A 22,521-nucleotide genomic window follows, 5' to 3' on the forward strand; every position below is an offset into this window, starting at 1 on the left:
AAAGGTAGCTGCACAGTGAGATCCCCAGGAAAGCTTTCAAAACTGTTGATACCTGAGTGCCACCCCAAGAGATTCTCAAGTAATTTGAATGGAAGCCTGTGTGCTGGGTCTTACAATAGCCTAACCAGGTGATTATAATGTGCGCCAGACTTGACATCCACTACCCTACTGGATGTCAATCTGATATTCTCATTACAGCCTACCACTGGGCTGCCACCCAACTTTTGCACTCATCCTGTTTTCTGAAGCCATGGTCTGCCTTTCTCTCTCTTCCACAGATGTGTCTGTCAAGTCTTGAATGTCACTTAGAAAAAAAAAATCATTGCTCACCGGAGTCCATTTATTCTACAATTTCTGCCAACATGTGCCTTTTTATTATACACATTAGAAGGAAGGACAATCACTTTTAGGAGTGTTTATTTTTTGTTGAAAGATACCAGTGGGATTGAAAGTCAAGTCAGCTTCCAATTGCACAGTTTAAACAAGGAAGTTTTACCTATTTCAGGATTACAAAGCATCTCATGGATTTAGAAAGATTCATACTATTGACAAAGTCCATGATGCAACATAAGCAATAAAGGGGCTAAATTATTTATTTTACATATCTACAACACATACTTTCATATTTTCTGCTCAACCACAAATCACAGAGGCAAATATTTAAGTACATGAAAAAGCTTCAAAACATTAAAAAAAAAAAAGAAAATTAACATTTTGAAAAAAATCACAGGTAGAAAGCTCAATTAAATAATAACATTGACAAATAAATAGTTAATCAGCTTTACTTATTAGCTGCTGCCAAGCATTTCTGGCATTCCACTCCAAGCAAGAGTCAGCATGCGGGGTACAACGTCCTACTGGGAGACTGGAAAAAGCTACAGGGCTTGTTTTCAAAAGTGAAAATGTCAGGAGCTCTTTCGCATTTTACATAGGGAAGATCATGGGCGGGCCACCGGACCTGTCTGAAATGCAACTGTGGATAGTTCATGGCTACCATATTTCTTTTCTTTTTTTGTTTCTTCTGTTGTGAAGGTTGTTTTGGGGGATGGGGATGGGCTAGGGAGTGGAAGGTACCTGAAAGACTCTTCTGTCTTACAGATCCCTGCATAGGATCAACAACTTTTAAGAGCAGGAGGCGTGGAATTGAATTGCAAATTGCTCTGATTGGTCGTGACCTCATGAAAAACTTAAAAAGGAAAAAAATAAAATAAAAACTCTCCTTCCCACCCCCACCCTCATTCACCTCCCCCAAGAAGCTCCTGATACTCAGGGCAGCTCACTGGGTGCGATCAAAGTAGAAAGCGTCAACTTTCAAGTGAGACACAGCAATGGCAGGCTCCAGTCTCTCGCAAAGCAAACCCAGTCTGCAAAGCAGAGGGTCGGTGACCCCCGGTCAGTCCCGGTCCGAGAGCGGGCGCCCTAACTCAGGCTGTGCTTGCCGGCCTTGCTGGCTCGTTTCCGCTCCCTGGGGTGCGGGGCGGGCTTGGCCGGGGACACGCTCTCGAAGTTGTGGCTGGACTCGTTGTGCTGCCGGGTGTACCGCTTGCACTTGCAGGCGGTGACCACGGTGACTTTGTAGGTGCGCGTGCTGCCGTCCTGACACTGCAGCTGGATCCTCTGCGTGCGCGTCTTGTCGTTGACGCAGCGCCACTCCTGCGCGCTCCTCCTGCTCCAGAACTTGGTGCCGTAGCCTCCCCCGATCCAGTTGGGGAGCACGGGTAGCGGCAAGCACTCGCCGGCACACACGAGCTCCTTCAGCGGGCTGATGCTGGTGCACTGGCCGTCGGAGATGTACTTGGTGGACCGCAGCTCCCGGCAGCCCACTTGAACCCGAGCTGCGGAAGACGGAGAGACAAGGCATCAGAGAAGAGGACCCAGGACGGAAAGAACATCTGAGCCCTGGCGAGTTACCAGGTAGCGAGAGGACGCCGGCTCTGCCTGCAAGCTCACAGAGACCCTGTCGTGAGAGTTACTTGGCTGTGAGTGACTTGTGCCGCACAGGGGCCTGATATTTTTTGGGTATTTCCATAGCTGACTGCTTATTAGAGTATTTGAAAAATCCCACTTTCTGAGTCTGGCTCCCGCAGTCAAGATTTAGCGGCTCTTAACATTTGTGTGCAAACATTCATTCTTCAACCAGTTTAGAACAGTATCCTGTAATGTTCACTCTCTGATGGGTCCTATTGGTTCATGTCTGCAAGTGCTTTTAATTAGCTTTTTAAAAACTCTGTTGAGAAAACGTGGGAAGTGTTTCAATGCTGCCTACAACGCATGTGCACTCTGTAGGATTTTATTGCAATTATAGCGTTCAGCTGCAGAAGATCATACATATGTGTACAACATCTGACATCTTGCATATCAAACTTAATAACCGCATTTCAAACATAAATTCCCAAGCTGTGTTTTAAAAATACAAATTGAAAATGTTTGAAATGCAAAATGCCACCACAACTCAGCATTTAAAGAATATAAAAGCCCCTAAATCAGGAACGTATGGTTACCATAACAACTTGGCTACATTTCCATGAATTTTATGGGAGGAAAAAAACAGTGCCTTAACATGTCTGATTTACAACTGCAAAAGGAACTACGGTGTTCATTTCCTGAATATTGGCCATGGCAAACGTTTTGTTTTAGTTATTTAGATTTGATAAGTATGTTCCCTAATTGGCTGGGTTTTATTACATGCCTAATATAATTAAAGCAAAAAAATTAATCTTGAAAATATTTGCAGTTTTCCTTACCCTTGCTTTGTTATCTAAACTTGAACAGAATTGCCCAGAACAAGCTTGAAAATGCATCAAGGCTTATTAACCAGTATGACAAAAGAATGTTTTAAAGTATAGTCAAATGTAAAAAGTCAAGGAAGGGCATTGCAATGGTTTTACATAGAATACTAAAGCTACCTCAAGGCAGACACTGAATCAGGAGTTTAAGTTCATCTCTCTACACCAGAATTTCTGAGATACATGTATGTTCACACACACATGCATATAAATCTAAAGGTGTGTGATGAAAATCAAAGGGAGAACTGTTTGCTAGACAGAGTGGTGGGCTTGCCTCACTCGGATTCCAGCTCACCTCACAGCTGCCTGGGGAATGCACCTGGAAGCAGCCGGAGATGACTTTGACCTGTCTAGTTTTTGTTCCTGTGCACACAGAGAGCCAGTTTTTTTTTTTTTTTTCCAGTGACAGTTCACTGCCAGTGAATCCCACTACGTTGCTCCGGAATCTAATAACAATCAGATAAGTTCCTATGTGCTTGAAAACAACCATCTTGGTGAAAAGTTCAAACACGCTGACTGTCTTGGAAAGACAGTAGCCGCTGTGTCAGCTTTGACTTCTCAGAGGTCAAGGCTCCTTGGGGTGGTTGAATGGAGCTGGGAGGAGGGGCAGAATATTTGTGCAAGATTTCCTGTGCGCTGTGCTGTTTCCCCCTGATTATAAGCATGCAAACTCTCCTCTAGGAAAGGAATGAAACAAAAGCTAGAAGACATTTGAATCCCCCTAACTAGTGGTTAATTAGTGTGCCAAGTCAGCAGACAGAAAAGGAAAAAAAAAAATGCACCCGGCACAAAACATTACTGTATGTTATTCCAAATCCCTTAAGTGATAAGAATGTCCCCAGTAGTTCACAACAACACATAATTACTTAAATTTTGGCCTATTCATAAGAAATTATTTTAGAAAGATATGATTCCCCCATGTGTTTCAGTTTTATTCCCTTTTACACTGAGCTACTGAGCATAATCAAAACTTTCAACTCTTTTTCATTAAACACACTTCAGAAATCCATGAGAACATCTTTTTCTCCGAAAGCTTCCTTTTCCCTCTGCGTGGTTTCTTAGGCATACTTTTGGTTAGTTACCTTGATCCACTTAATCAGAATAGCACAGGTCTTGAAACAAACTGACCAAACAATGCAGAACAATGCTTTTAAAATTTCTCATTGTCCCTGGTCCTAGAGAAGCAACAGTTTCATTCCTGGAAATGCTTTCTTTGTGGATGTCTGAAAAACTTCAGTCTGCGCTTGGATTGGCAAAGCACTGTTTCAGTTACATTAACTCTAACATCACCACCCTGGCAAGAACGCCACCCTACACGTGCGACAGATTACTCGCAGACTGTTGAACAAAACATGTACGGTTCAGGTTAGTTAGCAATGGAACAATTGGACAGGAATGTGAGCTGATGCCGCCAAACAAGAAGAGAGAAGAATCTGTACAAAGAGAAGGCACTTACTGTTTCGATCCAGTCCAGTGTGACTGAGATGCCTGCCTCCGTTCCTGGCTTGATTCAGCGTGCTGCTGCTGTTGGGGTGTGCTGGGACAGGCTTCACCACATGTGGATATAGGATTTCGGTGGCATCATTTTTAAAAGCCAAGCAGCTTTTCGTGAGGATGCACGCGAGGGGAATGAGGGACAAATGAATGGCAGGAGGAAGCATGGTGAGCAGAGGTTTGCTTGGGCTGGAGAGCCGGCCAATTCCTCCGCGGCTGCTGCATGCGCTGGAAATGTGCAGTCCCTCCTCCAGGTTGCCTTTATATAGTCACAGAGGTTTGGCGTGCATTCAGGTGTAAAGTTGTGGAGAGCTGCGGAGTGCAAACACAGAGAAGGGGTGGGATTCCTGTGTGACCCTGCAGAACACTTTTACCAATGGAAAAAGAAGACAGCAGGAAAGGAGGAGCTTGCTAACACACAGATCGCCTGAAATTGCCAGACTTGGGTTTCACTCCTGGGTGAAGCGGAGCAGGCAGGCGCATTCTATGGCAACTCCGGACTCGCCCTGTGCCGCTTCCCAGGCTGCATCTAGTTCACGTTCCGGTTGGATTTGAATGAGAATCTACTGCCGTGCCTTCGGAGAGACTGGCTTTCCCACAGTTGTCCCGTGCTCCCCTCCCGTAGTGGGTTCCTGGGGGCAGGGAGGGAGTTCATCCCGGATACCAGGAGGGATCCACGTGAGTTTAAAGAGGGGAGGACTTGCATGAAGCACCCAGTTAGTCTAACATATTTTCATTCTCGAGAAGCAAGCCAGCGATTGCTTTACTTTAAAGGATGAGGCGCAAAGCGAAAATCTGCCCCCTGGACACACTTAAATAATGCAGCTTTGATCTGTGAGAACCACTGCGCTGCGAGGCAAGTTACTGCCAGGGGTTCTGGGTGGGGGGATGATAGGCGGAGCTCTGTCTACACTAAAGTCACTGGTATCGATTTTCCTCTTAGAAATGTGCCACAAGCATTCACATCCATAGCATCGTTTTACATGAAAGAAAGTCGTTTGTGACAGGTGAACGTTCAGCCAAGTCAAAATAATTTTACTCGAGTTTTTTACTTGCTGCAGAACATATTTGCTCGTTGTTACCCAATATTTTGTTCCTGACTGCCTTTGACGCTGCCCCTGAAATAAGAAACAGAGTATTTTTCTAAACTAGTTCATGCACTCACCTGGAACAGATGTTCCATTAATTAACACGGGCCACCCATCCCTGTCCCTCCACACCTCCCCAAATCATGAATTTCCATCTGATTCCTGGGACATTCCCACTAGGATAATGTGATTCCATTGAATCACTTTTCCAGTTACAAATCAATTTTATCCTTTGTGTGGCTACTAAAAAGACCTTATAGCATGGGTGGTTTTTTTTTTTTCTGACTTGATAAGCATTTGCCTGTTGTAACAGCTATCTATCTTTCATCTATCCACCTGTCATTTATCTATCTATATATCCACCATCTAGGTAAATTTATCTACCACCTATATTGCTAACTAGCGCTCTCTCTCTCTCTCTCTCTCTCTCTGCCAGTCCATCTATATGGATTTCTTCACAGTGACACTGCTGACACTTTGGGACAGTTTTTTGTGTTGGAGGCAGGGAGGTTGTTCTGTATGTGGAGCAGCATCCCGGCTTCTACCCACTAGATCCCAGTAACACCATCACTCATACAACAACAGCAAAATAGCTTCAAATATTGCCAAGTGACTCCTAGGAAGGAAAACCAACCCTGATTGAGAAACGTAGATCCCTTACGTCACTATAAAAAGAAAGTAAAAATAAGAATACAGGACTACTTTTGGGGGTGGGTATTTGGCACAGTGGTTAAGACCTCACTTATGAGGCCCCCATCCCACACCAGAATGCTTGAGTTTCAATCTCAGCTCCACTTCTGACTCCCGGTTGCTGCTTTAATGTGCTCATAGGAAACAGCAGATGATGGTGCAAATACGGGGTTCCTGCCGCCGGTGTGGGAGACCCAAACTGGGCTCCTGACTCCAACCTGGTCAAGCCTTATCTGTTGTAGACATTTGGAGGGCAATTGAGCAGATGGAAAATCCAAACAAATAAATAAAAGTTTAACAATAAAATTTAATGATTTAAGAAGACTAATAATAGTAATGATTTATCAGGATTTTTTTTAAGAGAAAATGATTCTATAGCTTTGTTTTAAAACAATGACTGCCTTTCTGTTAGAGATATATGCTGAAATATATGTAGATGAAATGATACGGTGTCTAGAATAACATGGGAGAGGGTGGGTAAGGGTGTGGGTGCAGAAGGACTGGTTGGTGGTTGTTGGGCAGGATGACAGGTGTTCTGTTCTGTTTCCTTCTGTGTATGTCTAAAATTCTACATAATACAAAATTTACAGTCCAGAGTCACACAATCAACTTAATGTATAAGTACTTCCTAATAACAATCAGATCTCTCCTGAGGTTGCAAGCATTTATTGTAACATCCTTCCTGGAAAATAATCTATCAGTTAAATTTGTGCAACTAGAATCTCTATTGGACATTCTTCTAAGATGTCAAGTCTTGTTATTATCTGTGAGTTGGATGTTAATTACACAAAGTAGGTGAATATTGGCCATTGACCTGTAGACTCAAGGCCTATGAGAAGTAAAAGGATCAAAATAATCTAACCTATTCCCCACAAATTTTATCTTTTCTGTGTCAGGAGCAGGAGATATTTTAAGATGAATTTCATTACCAGGTTTGGCTAATCAGAATTACCAAATAACCATAATTGTTCTGCATCCTTGCTTCTGTAGGCTCAGCCTCAGGATATCACCTTCAAAAGAAGCAAAATTAGGGGAAAAGGCAATGTCATTGGTGAATGCATGCAAGAAAAAATGTGAGCTTTTAGCTCCAATATATCTTGGAGCTTTAGCAAAACCACTTTAGTAAAATAAAAATAATCATAAATTTAATGTTCAACAGTTATTCTGATCTGTTTAAAGCAACCCCACATTGTCATACTCTGATAAGATTTTGGGTGCAGGTGCTTAATATCATAATTCTTGGAGCATCCTTCCCTCATCCTGTTCTTCCTTAGCTGATACACATTTTTCCTTGAAGCCTCAATTTAGATGACACAAGAACTAGGAAAACATCTCTTGTCCTCTACCTCTTCAAATGTCAGTTCAGCATCCCATGCATGGGTACCTAAGTAACTGGTGCTTGATGATTTTGGCAAGCCTCATGCTGGAAGAGTCATGTGAAATACATGACTACGCAGATTCTTTAAGAAATACAGAAATACACCATTTAACATAAAAAAGGCTTGGCTAACATTTGTGGCACCCAGCAACCCTGTCCTCATGCTTTTCACATTTTTGCAGCAAGCCCTTTTCCTTGACTGTGGGCTGAACTTAGACTAATTCCCAATGCATGGATGATGCTCATGTGATGAGATGTGACTTCTATGACTCGAGTTCTATCCTGCTCTAACTCTTTTGTTTGACCGAAGCCACCTACCATGATGGGAGCCCATGTGGCAATTAATTGATGTCTGCAGCCAACAAGGGCCTGAAGCCATCAGACAATCATTCATATGACCAGAATTCTAGCAACAACCACATGAGTGAGCATGGGAGCAAATTTCTCTCACAGTTAACGCTGCATAGGAAACTCCAGCCCTGGCCTACACTCTCACTGAGGCAGGGTACCCACAGGAACTGTGAGCAGCTTGGTGTTTTAACTAAGTGTTGGGCTAATTTACTATATAGCCATAGATAACAAAACAATATCATTTGCATAAAAATGAAACTATAGTAATGAAGCCATTTTGTGAGTTATACTAGGGCCTTATTCTGATCTGGCTGAAAAGCCCATGAGAGCACTTCAGGCATAGAAAGCCAAGACACTGTGGGGAAAAAAAAAAAAATCCTATATGAGGGACTTCTCAGTGAGTGAGACCCTAGTGGAAAGAAGGGGCCATCAAAGAAGGAGGTACTTGTTCTCTGAAGGGAGAAGAGAACTTCCACTTTGCTTGTCTAAATAATGACAGAGATTGTGGATTCAAAAGGCTTCCATAGCCTTGGCAGCTCATGTCAAGAGCCTCGGGTGGTCACTGACGTCACACATAAAAGTGCTGTTAAATTAACAACAGGAGTCACTGTGCACTAACTTCCCATGCAGGACCTCTGTCCTCAATGAGTTGCATTATGAGAGTTAACTGTAAAACTTATTCTCTGACAGTTTTTTATATTTTGAGTGTATGTGTGCAAATTGATAAAAACTTGACTTAGTATAGAGCTGGTCTTCTGTGTATAAAGTTAATTGAAAATGAATCTTAATGGAGAATGGGACTGGGAATGAGAGAAGGAGGAAGAGGTGGGGTGTGAGTGGGGGTGGGAGGGTGGGTATAGTGGGAAGAATCTCTATATTCCTAAAGTTGTACTTACGAAATTTGTACTCATTAAATAAAAGAATTCTAAAAAAAAAAATACTTGGGCCTTGAGACCATCAGATGTGATTTTGCAGCATTCACTCTCTTTTTTTAAGGTTTATTTATTTATTTGAAAGGCAGAGTTATAGACGGAGAGAGGGAGAGACAAAGAGAAAGGTCTTCTATCTGCTGGTTCACTTCCCAGATGGCTTCAACAGCTGGGGCTGGTCCAGGCTGAAGCCAGGAGTCAGGAGCTTCTTCTGGGTCTCCCACATGGGTACAAGGGCCCAAGCACTTGAGCCATTTTTCACTGTTTTCTCAGGCCATAAGCAGAGAGCTGGATTGGGAAAAGGAGCAGCTGGGACACAAACCAGCACCCTTATGGGATGACCGTTGCCAGGGAGAGGCTTAACCTACTCGGCCACAGGACCAGCCCTGCAACATTCTCTCTTCAGGGAGCTTTGAGAACCATTTTCCAGTCCACAGTAGACTCAGTGTACCACTATTTAGAATCTAACCTTGGAATTAGAATTATTACTACTGGTCTCATATGCAAAAGCTGGAAGGTAATTTTAGTGTTCCAAATAGCATTGTTTATCATATGATTCCTGGAACTAGAATCAGAAATCTGCATTTGTATCTTATTTCCACCCTTCACAATCTGTATGAACTTGAATGTATTTCCTAAAGCTTTTAAAAAATATTTATTTATTTATTATTTGAAAGGCAGAGTGGCAGAGAGCGAGAGTGAGAGTGAGAGCGAGAGCGAGAGAGAGAGAGAGAAAAGAGAGAGAGATCTTCCATCTGCTGGTCACTCCTCAGATTGCTTCAACAGCCAGAGCAGGGCCAAACTGAAACCAGGAGCCCAGAACTTAATCTAGGTTTCCCATGTGGGTGACAGGGGCTCAGGTACTTGGGACTATCATCTGTTGCCCTCGCGGGAGCATCAACAAGAAACTACATCCAAAGCAGAAGAGCAAAGCCTCAAAGCAGTGTTCTGATATGGGATGTCCAGTTGCAAGCAGCTGCTTAACCCACTGCCCCGTAATTTCCTAAAATTTCCAGCCCCAATCTCTTAAAACTCTGTTAAGTTAGTTCTTGCATTTGCATAACATGACCAGCTTCACCTACCTCACAGAGGAACAACAACAACAAAAAAATCTAGTGGCCGGCACCACGGCTCAATAGGTTAATCCTCTGCCTACTGGCGCCGGCACACTGGGTTCTAGTCCCGGTCGGGGCACCTGATTCTGTCCCGGTTGCCCCTCTTCCAGGCCAGCTCTCTGCTGTGGCCCGGGAGTGCAGTGGAGGATGGCCCAAGTGCTTGGGTCCTGCATCCGCATGGGAGACCAGGATAAGCACCTGACTCCTGCCTTAGGATCAGCGCGGTGCGCTGGCCGCGGTGGCCATTGGAGGGTGAACCAACGACAAAAGGAAGACCTTTCTCTCTCTCTGTCTCTCTCTCACTGTCCACTCTGCCTGTCAAAAAAACATTAATTAATTAAAAAATAGCATAAAAATCTAGTATAAAATGGAAAAAAAATAGCCATTGAATGTGAATCTAAGAGTACTGTTTCCCATTAGAGTCTTCAGGTGAAGCACCAAATAAGAAAAATTACCCTGGAAGAACAGAAAGTTGAGGGAAGAAATTGGTCAGTCTGGCAAAGAGGTAAATGAAGAAAGCAATAATGGCTAAAAATAAAAATCACCTCAACATTATTTTTGTCTTTGACAGACAGGAAGAATCAGAAAAAAAATGAACAAAAAAATTTCAGTGAACACAAGAATGAACTATTCAAGATTACTCCCTAATGTTTAAGGGGAACAAAAATAAAAGGTAGGGGCTGGCACTATGGTGTAGCGGGTTAAGCCACCACCTGCAGTGCAGACATCCCATATGGGCGCTGGTTCGAGTCCTGGCTGCTCCACTTCCAATCCGGCTCTTTGCTATGTTCTGGGAAAGCAGTAGAAGATGGCCAAGTCCTTGGGCCCCTGCACCTACCTGGGAGACCTGGAGGAAGTTCCTGGTTCCTGGGTTTGGATCGGGAAAGCTCCGGCTGGTGCAGCCAATTGGAGGGTGAACCAGAGAATGGAAGACCTCTCTCTCTCTCTGCCTCTCCTCTCTCTGTGTAACTCTGCCTTTCAAATAAATAAATAAATCTTTTTTTTTTTTAAAAGGTAAATTTATTTTGGAGGCAAAAAAATTGAAATCCACACATAGTTTTTTCTTGGAATTCTCTTGAACTTTTTGAATACCTTTTAGGGTGATGGAACAGAGACATAAGCTTCAGCCATTCTTGTTCATTGCCCAAAAGATAGATAAACATTGGAATATATTCCTTGCCCTTGAATCTCAATTGGGTCTCACACCCTATTACCTTTACACCCCACCCCCTGCATTCTTTCCCAGGTTCCCAAGGTCCCACACAGCCACCTGAAAGACCAGTTCCAGGAACTCACCTCCACCTGCTGCACCCTACCCCCTCCTCCATCCCTAGCCCTCCTAAAATATAAAAAGGCCCACCCCTGGGGCTGGGGCTTTCTACCTCAAGTTCCATCAATGTGCACTCCAGTAGTTGGTCACCCGCCTCTACGAATTTATTTTCCCTGAATGAATTCGGCCTGGCTGTAGATTTATATACTGCTTCCTATTCTGTGCCTCTTTTCCTAACACATGGATTGCAAAATTTTTTGCACCAAAAGAAACTTGTCTTCTCATTCCAGTTTTCCATGGACTTTTTTTTTTAATTAGAAAAGCACAGAGAGACACACTGAGATAGAAACAGACTGACACACAGAGACATAGAGAGAGCACACCCATCTGCTGATTCACTCCCCAAATGCCTGCAATGCCAGGTAGGAAGCCAGGAACATCATCCAGTCTCCCTTGTGAGTGCAGGAACCCAATCACTTGCACCTTTGCTGCTTCCTCCCAAGACTTAGACTGGCAAGAAGGTGGAATCAGGAGCTAGACCTGGGTGTTCCACTCAGACACTGTCACGTGGGACACAACCATCTCAACTGGCATCCTAACTGCTAGCTACGCACCCACCCAATCCCAGCCTGTATCTGCCGCACCGTGGATTTAAACTGTTTTCAGAATGTTCTAGTTAATAGGCTAGAACTTGTTAAATGGAAACGTGATTAACCATGAAGATAAATCCCAACAACCTTCTACAGACCCTCCTCTATCCAAATCCTTAGAGGGTGCATATTTGGTGCAATGGTTAAGACATCACCTGAGAAGACCAGGCCCCATGTCTGAGTGCGTGGGTCCCCAGTTCCAGCTTCCTGCTGATAAGCAGGATGGTAGCAGCAGTTGATGGTTCAAGTGCTTGGGTCCCTGCCACTCACATGGGAGACATGGATTGAGTTCCTGGTTCCCAGACGTTTGGGGAGTGGTACAGAGAATGGGAGGACTCTCTCTCTTTGTGTGTGTGTGTGTGTGTGTGTGGTAGGGAGAGGTAGAGGTGTGTCTCTGCCTCTTAAATAAAATAAATAATTAAACATTTTTAAAATCCTTACAGAGAGAACAAAAAATTCAATCATTTCATATTAACAAGTATTTAGCCCAGGACTGTCAAAAATGGCCTAGTTACGGAAGGTAAACCTCAGGGCTGACATTATGGCATAATGGATTAAGCTGCTACCTGCAGTACCAGCATCCCATATGAGTGATGATTTGAGACCTGATGGCTCCACTTCCAATCCAGCTCCCTGCTAATGCACCTAGGAAAGCAGTGGAAGATGGCCCAAGTCATTGCACCCATGTGGAAAACCCAGATGAAGCTCCTGGTTCCTGGCTTCCATTGCAGCCATTTGGGGAGTGAACCAGAGAAATAAAGGATCTCTCTCTTTTTATGTCTCCCTTTCTCTCTCTCTAATTCTGCCTTTCAAATAAATTAAATAAATCTTAGAAAAAAAAAGAAAAGCAATAAAACACAGACCCCCTACCATTTTCTTCCCTCTTACTAATGGAATCTAATCTCTCTGGACAATTTTCTTTCCTCTTCCTTTACCTCCTTTATGAGCTGTCTCATAATTTATCTTGTTTAGGTGCTTTTTAAATTTTTTTTAAAATTTCTTTATTTTCATTTATTTGAAAGGCAAAGAGACAGAGATCGTCCATCCACTGGTTGACTCTCCCAAATGCATGCAAATAGCCATGGCTGGGTCAGGCCAAAGCCAGGAGCCCAGAACTCAATCCAGGTTTCCCATGTGGGTAGCAGGGCCCAAGTACTTGAGCCAACACCTGCTACCTCCAAAGATATGCATTAGCAGGAAGATGGAATTGGAAGTGGAGCTGAAACTTGAACCTAGGCACTGGGATATGGGATGCAGGCATTCCAAGAAGTGTCTTAGCCACTGTGGGAAACACTCGTGCTCTTTGATTTTATCTGTGGTAAGAAAGTTTCTTTCATTTTTAAAATTTTTTTAAAAGAACAAGTTACATGACTTTTAGCTATCTTTTGTGATTCTTTTTTTTTAAAGATATATTAATTCCTGGCCGACACCGTGGCTCACTAGGCTAATCCTCCGCCTTGCGGCACCAGCACACCGGGTTCTAGTCCCAGTCGGGGCACCGGATTCTGTCCCGGTTGCCCCTCTTCCAGGCCAGCTCTCTGCTGTGGCCAGGGAGTGCAGTGGAGGATGGCCCAAGTGCTTCGGCCCTGCACCCCATGAGAGACCAGGAGAAGTACCTGGCTCCTGCCATCGGATCAGCGCGGCGGCCATTGGAGGGTGAACCAACGGCAAAGGAAGACCTTTCTCTCTCTCTCTCACTGTCCACTCTGCCTGTCAAAAAAAAAATAATAAAATAAAATAATAAAATAAAAAAAGAAACCATTCTAAAGATATATTAATTCATTTGAAAGTTACACAGAGAGAGAAAGAGAGGCAGAGAGAGAGAGAGAGGGAGAGAGAGATGTCTTCCATCTGCTGGTTCACTCTCCAAATGGCTGCAACGGCCAGAAGTGTACCAATCTGAAGGCAGGAGCCAAGAGCTTCTTCCAGATCTCCCATGTGGGTGCAGGGGCCCAAGAACTTGGGCCATCTTCTACTGCTTTCCCAGGCCATAGCAGAGAGCTGGATCGGAAGTGGAGCAGTCAGAACTTGAACAGGTGCCCATATGGGATGCTGGTGCCGCAGACAGAGGCTTAGCCTACTATGCCACAGTGCCGGCACCCGAATGTTTCTTTTAATAATGTACACTGTCCCAACATGGATAACATTAATTCTGACAACTCAAGACAGGTTTCTCATACTCTGCACAATTGACATTTGGGCTGGATATCCCTTTGTTGTGGGGCTACCCGGTGCATTGTAGGATGTTTAGCAGCAACCTGGGCTCTACCTATGAGATGCCAGAAGGATTTCTACCATGTAGAAGTCGCTCATGTAAGTGCCAGGGAGTAGGTTAGGATTTCAGCTTCCCTCTGACTGTTCAAATGAGGAACAGCAGTAGGGTATCGTTTTTATTGTCATCTACCACCTTGCTCAGAAGAAATTGACTCCTCCTCCTGTGCATCCAGCCCTCATAGTCTCTAAACAAAACCTGACCATACTGGCAGCCATGTTGAATATCCTCCCCTACTGGTAGGTGGGGACTAGAATTAGCTTTGTCCCACTAGCCTGATGGTTGTTCTAAAACAGCATTTGTTAGAAATACAAATTCTGGGGCTGCCTGAGTCCTGAGTGAACCCTTGGGAGTGGAACTCAGGAATCTGGATTTTAACAAGCTCCCCAAGTGACTCTGGTGCATGCTCAAGTCACTGGTGAATTGTGTTAGGACACACATGTGTCCTCATGACTTATCCTGGCCCTGCGGCCCCAAGAACAGTTTCTTATTCTGTTTAACTGGGTGCTTGTTCCAGATCCTTCCAGTTTGCCCTCTTGTGGAAGCCCTGACTTGCAGGTAAGCCCACTTAGCCAAAACCTAATCCCATTTCCTTATGCTGTCTTTATGTCTTCCTAGGGACTTGATACTCTCGGCATTCCTTAGTCACTGACTACAGCTTTTTTCTACAGAAAGGAACACCTAGAACCACAAGATTACTACCTACAGTGACACCAACCCTCATGAGACATTTTGACAGCCATATCTGATTTTCTGAGATCACTATGGACCCAGCTGTAGAGAAAATACTTTGATCATTGAGGTTTTCATTGTTGTCCACCAGCCTTAGGGACATCACACAGCCAAAGCAGGCTCTGAGTCCTGGCAACAGGGCAGTGTTGCTTCACTCTTTCCTGAGATGTCTCTTATTCGAGTACCAGCAGGCTTCACGGCTAAGCCTAAGTTGCGTATGATCTTGCCCTGTGAGCACAGGTGTGGCTTTGGAGACTCCAGAGTTTGAAATTGCCTGGTATGTCAGAAACCTGGACAGCAAACAGAATTTAGTAGAGAATTTGGCTCAACAATGCTCTAGTCTTTACAGTAAGATAAAATTGTTGCACAGACTTCTAATTTCTTTTTTTTAAATATTTATTTTATTTATTTCAAAGACAGAGTTACAGAGAGAGGTAGAGACAGAGAGAGAGGTCTTCCATCCAATGGTTCACTCCCCAGATGGCTGCAACAGCTGGAGCTGCGCCGATCCGAAGCCAGGAGCCAGGAGCTTCTTCCAGGTCTCCCACGTGGGTGCAGGGGCCCAAGGACTTGGGTCATCTTCTGCTGCTTTCCCAGGCCACAGCAGAGAGCTGGATGGGAAGTGGAGCAGCCGGGACTCGAACCAGCGCCCATATGGAATGTCATTGCTTCAGGGAAGGGCATTAACCCACTACGCCACAGCGCCGGCCTCCAGACTTCTAATTTCAATTTTGTTCTTTTTCAATGAAATAGCTTGCCTTTGAGTTACGCACAAGTGGAAGCTCTGGTGTAGGGAATCCCACAGCAATGCCATAGCTGGAGTGAAGGGGATAGGATAGAAAAGGGAATAAGTTGATTCCAATACATTGATTGGAAATGTTTATGGGAGCAGATCATTGACTATAATCCTGCTTTGCAAATTTTAGAGGCTTGGGTTTTATTATATAGACAATGGAGAGCCACTGAGGGATGTATTCAATATGTAGATGCGTGTGCTTATTTTTATTTCCACAAAATGAAAACATCCTGTAACTTCCACCCAGGTCAAGAGACGAATCACTTTGAGCACTTGGAAGTTCACCTCCAATTGTTACCAACTACTTTCTTCATTCCCCCATAAATAATACACTCTCCTGACTTCCAACACCAGCGATGATTATTTGTGTGTTCTTGAACTTGATATAAATAACTTTGCTTAGTTGTTATGCAATAATGCATTGCATGAAGACCCACAATTCACTGGTCTACTTGATTGAGATGCCAGGGCTTAACTATTCTCAATAGCACTATTATGAACACTCTTGTACCAGTCTTTTGATGCACATGGACACAAATATTTATCTACATCTATATATATATATGTAAAGATATAGTTGGATATAGATAGATATCTCTGACAAAATATATAGTTGTGAAATTGATGAGATGTAAGATGTGTGTATGTTCAACTTTAGTAGCTAATACCAAAGATTTTAAAATGACTTTATTCATTGACATTTCCATTAGCCATGACAAATGTGAAACGGAGACAAGCTCAGCCCTGTGCTTCAGGACACAGAATCCAGCTGCCATGTGTCAAAGAGTCTAGGTGTGACCATAGAATGCAGAACTGGAGGACTGCTTTGCTCAAACACTGTGAAAAAAAGAAGATTCTGATCTTCAAACACAGAAAGGCTAGGAGAGGTCAGCCAATGATTGGAAAGAAAGACAAAAATGAACAGGGGTTTTATTGCAATGAGTTTGCCACCAGAATATAGGTGTTGTGAAAACCACCACTAAATAAAAGCCAAAATGGGAAAGGAAAACGCTCACATCTGCATTGTCATCATTGGACACATAGATTCGGGCAAGTCCACCACCACTGGCCATATGATCTACAAATGTGCTGGCACCCACAGAAGAACCATTGAGAAATTTGAGAAGGAGGCTGCCGAAATGGGCAAGGCCTCCTTCAAGTAAGCCTGGGTCTTGGATAAACTGGAAGCTGACCATGAGTGTGGTATCACCATCGACATCTCCCTGTAGATCATCTCCCTGTGGTTTCTCTGACTATCCTCCCTGTAGACCAGCAAGTGTTATGTGACTCTCATTGATGCCCCAGCACACAGAGACTTAATCAAAAACATGATTACAGGCACATTTCAGGCTGCCTGTGCCGTTCTCATTGCTGCTGCTGGTGTCAGGGAATTTGAAGCTGGTATCTCCAAGAATGGACAAACCCGTGAGCTTGTGGCTTACACACCAGGTGTGAAACAACTAATGTTTATGTTAACAAGATGGCCTTCACTGGGCCACTCTACAACCAGAAGGAATATGAGGAAATAGTGAAGAAGGTCAGGACCTACATTAAGAAAACTGGCTACGACGCTGACACGGTAGCACTTGTGCCAATCGCTGGTTGGAATGGTGACAACATAATGGAGCCAAATGCTAATGTGCCATGGTTCAAGGGATGGAAAGTCACCCACAAAGATGGCAATGCCATGCTTGAATCTCTGGATTGTCTCCTCCCACCGACTAACCCAATTGATAAGCCTTTGCGTCTGCCCCTACAAGATGTCTACAAAATTGGTGCTATTGGTACTGTCTGTGTGGGCCGAGTGGAGACTGGTGTTCTCAAACCTGGCATGGTGGTAACTTTTGCTCCAGTCAACATCGCAACTGAAGTCAGATCTGTTGAAATGCACCATGAAACTTTGAGTAAGGCTCTCCCTGGGGATAACATGGGCTTCAATGTCAAGAATGTGTTTTGTCAAAGATGTTTGTCATGGCAACGTTGCTGGTGACAGCAAAAATGACCCACCTGGCTTCTATCCAGGTCAAATCAGTGCTTGGTACGCCCCTGTACTGGATTGTCACACAGCTCACATTGCTTACAAGTTTGCTGAGCTGAAGGAAAAGGTTGATCTTCATTCTGGAAAGAAACTGGAAGATGGCCCTACATTCTTGAAATCTGGCAATGCTGCCACTGTTGATATGGTTCCCAGCAAGCCCATGTGTGTTGAGAGCTTCTCTGACTATCCACCTCTGGGTCATTTTGCTGTCCATGATATGAGACAGACAGTTGCTGTGGGTGACATCAAAGAAGTGGACAAGAAGGCTGCTGGAGTGGCAAGGTCACCAAATCTTCCCAGAAAGCTCAGGAGGCTAAATAAATATTATCCCTAATACCTGCCCCAGTCTTAATCAGTGGTGGAAGAATGGTCTCAGAACTTTTTGTCTCAATTGCAAAATAGTAAAAGACTGGTTAATGATAACAAAGCATTGTAAAACCTTCGGAAGGAAAGGAGAATGTTTTGTGGACAATTTTTTTTGGTCTGTGCCTGTTTTAAATTATTAGTTTTTAAAATCAGTGCTAATTTTTAATGGAAACACCTTGACCAAAGATCTGTCACAGAATTTTGAGACCCATTAAAACCAGGTTTAATGAGGGAAAAGGAAGTAAAAATTGAGTTTTCAATGTAGCTGTGTGGGAGACAGTGGTGTCAGGAGAACCAGAGACCTCGTGAGTATAGACTGAGTTAGGATGAGGTTAGGGTGTGGGTGGGAATCTAAGAGTAAGTGGCAGAAAGACAACTGGAAGTGGAATTTAAAAAATTCCTCCAGGTATTAACAGCAATTCCATTAAGGTGCTTTTCCACAGCATTATTATCACAGATGCTGGTTTAGAAACCTACCATCAAATAATACTGGTTTAAGACTTGTTTATATATACACAATCACCTAATCATGCCCCTAGAGTTTTCATTAAACTCTCCCCATCAGTAATTTCCAAGTAGGGTGAACTATAGATACAGTAGTTTAGGTTCATAAGATGCATGCCTTATGTTTTATATGAAACCATAAATTATAAATATCTCTTAGATACCTTTTCATTGACTGTATAGCTAGTGGCTTGGTACAAGTTTCTGTCACCATTTGCCTGACCCACTGTCAAAACTTCTTAACTAATGCACTCTACACAATACATCCAAAGTCTTTCAAAAATGTATATCTTGGGGCAGGCTACTGCTTAGGATGCCTGAATCCCACATCAGAGTGCCAGGGACTCCGTTCTGCCTCGGCTTCCCATCCAGCACCTGCTAATGTGTGTTAGAGACAGCAGCATATGACTGCTTGAGTACCTGAGTCCCTGACACCCACATGGGAGACCCACATGGCGTTCATGGCCCAGCCCTGGCTGTTGTGAATATTAGGGAAGGAACAGTGGGTGGAAGATCTCTCACTCTCTCTCTCTCTCTCTCCTCTCTCTCATTCTCTATCTTTCAAATAAACAAAAAGGAATAAACATTAGAAAATTAACTACAGGGCTGGCACTGTGGTGTAGCACATAAAGCCGCTGCCTGCAGTGCCAGCATCCCATATGGATGCTGGTTTGAGACCTGACTGTTCCACTTCCCATCCAGCTCTCTACTATGGCCTGGGAAAGCAGTAGAAAATGGCCCAGGTCTTTGGGCCCCTGGACCCATGTGGAAGACCCCGAAGAGGCTCCTAGCTCCTGGCTTCAGATCAGCACAGTTCCGGCTGTTGTGGCCATCTGAGAAGTGAACCAGTGGATGGAAGACCTCTCTCTCTCTCTCTCTCTCTCTCTCTCTGTAACTCTGCCTTCCAAATAAATAATCTTTTTAAAAAAAAATAAAATTAATTAACTATGAATAAAAAGTTAATTAAAGTACATATGTGAACATCTCACTTAAAAATCTGTTGCTCCCTTTATTTTCATAATAAACAAACACCTCCATGAGTCAACCATCCTCATTTCTTTTTTTTTAATTAATTAATTAATTTATTTATTTGAAAGTCAGAGTGACACAGAGTGAGAAGGAGAGGCAGAGAGAGAGAGAGAGAGAGGTCTTCCATCCACTGGTTCATTCCCTAATTTGCCACAACAACTGGAGCTGCGCTGATCCAAAGCCAGGAGCAGGAGCTTCCTCCAGGTCTCCCACTGTGGTTGCAGGGGCCTGAGCACTTGGGCCATCTTCCACTGCTTTCCCAGGCCATAGCAGAGAGCTGGATTGGAAGTGGAGCAGCCGGGTCTCCAACCAGCACCCATATGGGATGCCGGCGCTGCAGGCAGCAGCTTTTTCCGCTATACCACAGTGCCAGCCCCCACCCTCATTTCTTACTATTCCTTCCTTATGATTTCTGCCTCAGGGTAGTTTCTCAGACTCACTTTTCTATTTCACGCATGCAGGCCTTTGGGTGTCTCATTTCTCCTGCCCAGGACACCAGTCCTTCCTGTGAAGATTCTTTTCATGATGCAGAATTCTGCTCTGGAATATACAGACATAAACAATGGAAAAAAAGCAGACAGTTGGAGCAAAGGGAAGCTTTTCTGAACATGTAGGATACTGGTCGCTAAGAATCATTTACTATTTTTGTCTCAATAAAAGTATGTGACTTCCAGTCATAATATACACAAAATGTGTTTAAATCAATAAAACAATTTAAAATATAATAAAAATTAAGCACTTAAATTACAGAGGATTGAGTGCAGATTTTCATCATAGAATATTTTCTTAATTTATGAGGCCTAAAATTTTCAAATTTTCTCACAAATTTATTTCTTAATGTCCCGTGGCAATAATAAGAAAATTAACATGATTGCTTAATGAGAGAAATACTGAAGCTTATTTAAGAATTTATTGAATGATTAAAATGATTGATTTTGAATAAGATTTGCAGAATCCTATTTTTCAAAGACTAAAATTATAAAAATTATGAAAAACAACCAATGTAATAATTGGTTATAATATTGGTTATAATTGTAATAAATTGCTTATAATAATTGGTTATAATTGTAATAAAAATGTAAACAATTAAATTAAAGAATAAAATTCATCTTCTCATCTGGATTTCAAGGCTGTTTTCCATAAATGACCACAGGTAATGTTTTTGTGAAGTTCTTAACATCATCCTGCATTTACAAGTGTGTTTAGGCCTACAGCATAGCCATTTAAATATATTTAAATTTTTTTATACAAGTGATTTCTCAAATGACACTTTGCATTTGACACTCTATCCTGAACAGTTTCCACTTTTTAACCCTTTCCTCGTTGGGCTATGTGGACGTGCTGTAGCATTATTTATCCAGCTGTCTACTGACGCACAGAGTGCTTCCAGAGTTGAATGTGGGGGGACCTCTGTCCTGAGCCAATAAGTGTTTATTCCTCTGGTTTTCTGATTGTCTTTATCCGAACCTTTGGGGAAGCAAGCGAGTTGGGAACGCAAGACTGGGATTGCACCTGTGCAATTCCTGACAGTGTCCCGGAGGAAGGCTTCCGAAACCACATTCACCAGCTGTTCCCAAGATTCAGACGGGCTGGAGGGACTGTGCAGACTGGGTATGGGCGGCTCGCAGAACCCAGTTCGGATGACTGCAGCTGGCCATGCTGGGGGTGGTTGGGGGGAGACCCCCAGTGCTTCAGTCCTAACAGGAGGAAATTCGCCCAAAGTCCTCAGTGAGGGACCAGGGAGGGAGGGAGACAAACAGAAGGCCAGAGTTCTCACATACAGTGACTCTGAACCATAGCGAGGGCATTCGCCCAGCAGCTGAATGGTCCCCATCAGACGACCTGGATTCAACGCCAGCTCCAGCTCCTGCCTCTAGTGTCCTGTTAATGTGGAACCTGAGAAGCAGCAGTGATGACTTAAGCAGTTGAGTTCCTGCCACCCATGCAGGAGACCTGAACTGAGTTCCGAGCTCCCGGCTTCGGCCCTGGCTCCGCCCCAGCTCTCACAAGCATGTGGGGAGTGCTCCATATAGTGCTCTTTTTATCTTCCAGTAGCTACTTGTGCAGTTCTATGGTATCCATTCTTTCCTTTCAAAAATAACTCCAGGGTGAGTGTTTAGCCTACTAAGTTAGATGTAGCTTACAATGTCCAGGTCCCATGTTGCGATGTTGGGGTTTCATTCTGGACTCTGATTCCCGACTCCAGCCTCCTGCCATTGTGGATCTTGGGAGGCTCAGTGATGGCTCAAGTCACTGGGTTCCTGCCACCCACATGACAGACTCGGATTGAGTTTTCAACTCACAGTTTCAACCTCAGCCTAATCCTGGCCATTTCAGGCATTTGGGGAGAAAAACAATGGATGGTCAATCTCTCGGTCCATCTGTGGCTGTATGTGCGTGTGTGTCTGTGTGTCTGCTTCTCTCTGTAATTCTGCCTTTCAAATAATAAATAAATAGCTTTAAAAAATTTTAAAGAAAGATAACTCAACAGAAGTAAATCCACCTTCACTAACATCTCAAGTTGCTAAAGATTTATTATGGCGCTTTAATTTCATAATGACAACAAGCATAGTCAGTAACACATATGAAAAGACAAGACTTAATAGTTCATTTTGAAGGGGAAAAATAATTTTTATGGGAAGGCAATGCCTGTGTTATGACTGTTATTTTTTATTTCCTATGGCTTTTACCTTTAATTGGGACTTTTGCAATCTTTACTGAAAGTTTTCATCTTGCTTAAAGTTGGAGAAAGATTAAGTGAGTTAAAAATCTCATGGAAACAATTTCATCATTATTCTCTGATTAAGAGGCATTGATTAAAATTGCTTTCAACAAGGAAAGACAGAAATGATCCTTAAAATGTCTTATGGCTTAGAATTTTATTATGTCAACTAACAGTTTACATTGTCTTCAGGCCTAATTGGCCAACGTATTTATGTAGCACTTGAGGGATGTCAGACGCCTGTGCCTGGGGTGGCCAGGCTGTTCTGACAAACAGCCAGGAAAGAACTTGAAACAGAGTGGGGACAGTCC

General features: G+C 43.4%; 1 protein-coding gene and 1 pseudogene across 3 annotated transcripts; one reads left to right on the forward strand and one right to left on the reverse strand.

Moving 5' to 3' along the window:
* Positions 1–329: 329 nt before the first annotated feature.
* Positions 330–19,994, reverse strand: SOSTDC1 (sclerostin domain containing 1). 3 transcript variants are annotated; one of them, XM_051832547.2, is made up of 4 exons: positions 19,929–19,988; positions 6,988–7,068; positions 4,243–4,592; positions 330–1,835 (listed from the first exon to the last, which is right to left on the reverse strand). In XM_051832547.2, exons 3-4 carry the CDS (start codon positions 4,445–4,447, stop codon positions 1,420–1,422), a joined length of 621 nt encoding a protein of 206 aa, XP_051688507.1. In that variant the 5' UTR covers positions 4,448–4,592; positions 6,988–7,068; positions 19,929–19,988; the 3' UTR covers positions 330–1,419. The 3 variants fall into 3 exon arrangements, with proteins under 3 accessions (XP_051688507.1, XP_002720879.1, XP_069915684.1); XM_002720833.5 differs by lacking the exon at positions 6,988–7,068 and having other exon boundaries at positions 19,929–19,994; XM_070059583.1 differs by lacking the exons at positions 6,988–7,068; positions 19,929–19,988 and having other exon boundaries at positions 4,243–6,054.
* LOC100338779 (elongation factor 1-alpha 1 pseudogene) lies at positions 10,229–20,417 on the forward strand (annotated as a pseudogene).
* The last annotated feature ends 2,104 nt before the right edge of the window (positions 20,418–22,521 follow it).

This window comes from Oryctolagus cuniculus, chromosome 16 (genome assembly GCF_964237555.1).
Source record: "Oryctolagus cuniculus chromosome 16, mOryCun1.1, whole genome shotgun sequence".
Taxonomy (NCBI): domain Eukaryota; kingdom Metazoa; phylum Chordata; class Mammalia; order Lagomorpha; family Leporidae; genus Oryctolagus; species Oryctolagus cuniculus.

Coding starts and splice junctions, on each gene's coding strand:
- SOSTDC1 (XM_002720833.5), bottom strand. CDS start 4,447: ATGCTTCCTCCTGCCATTCATTTGTCCCTCATTCCCCTCGCGTGCATC. Junction 1,836..4,242: donor CACTGGACTGGATCGAAACA/GTAAGTGCCTTC, acceptor CGTCTTCCGCAG/CTCGGGTTCAAGTGGGCTGC.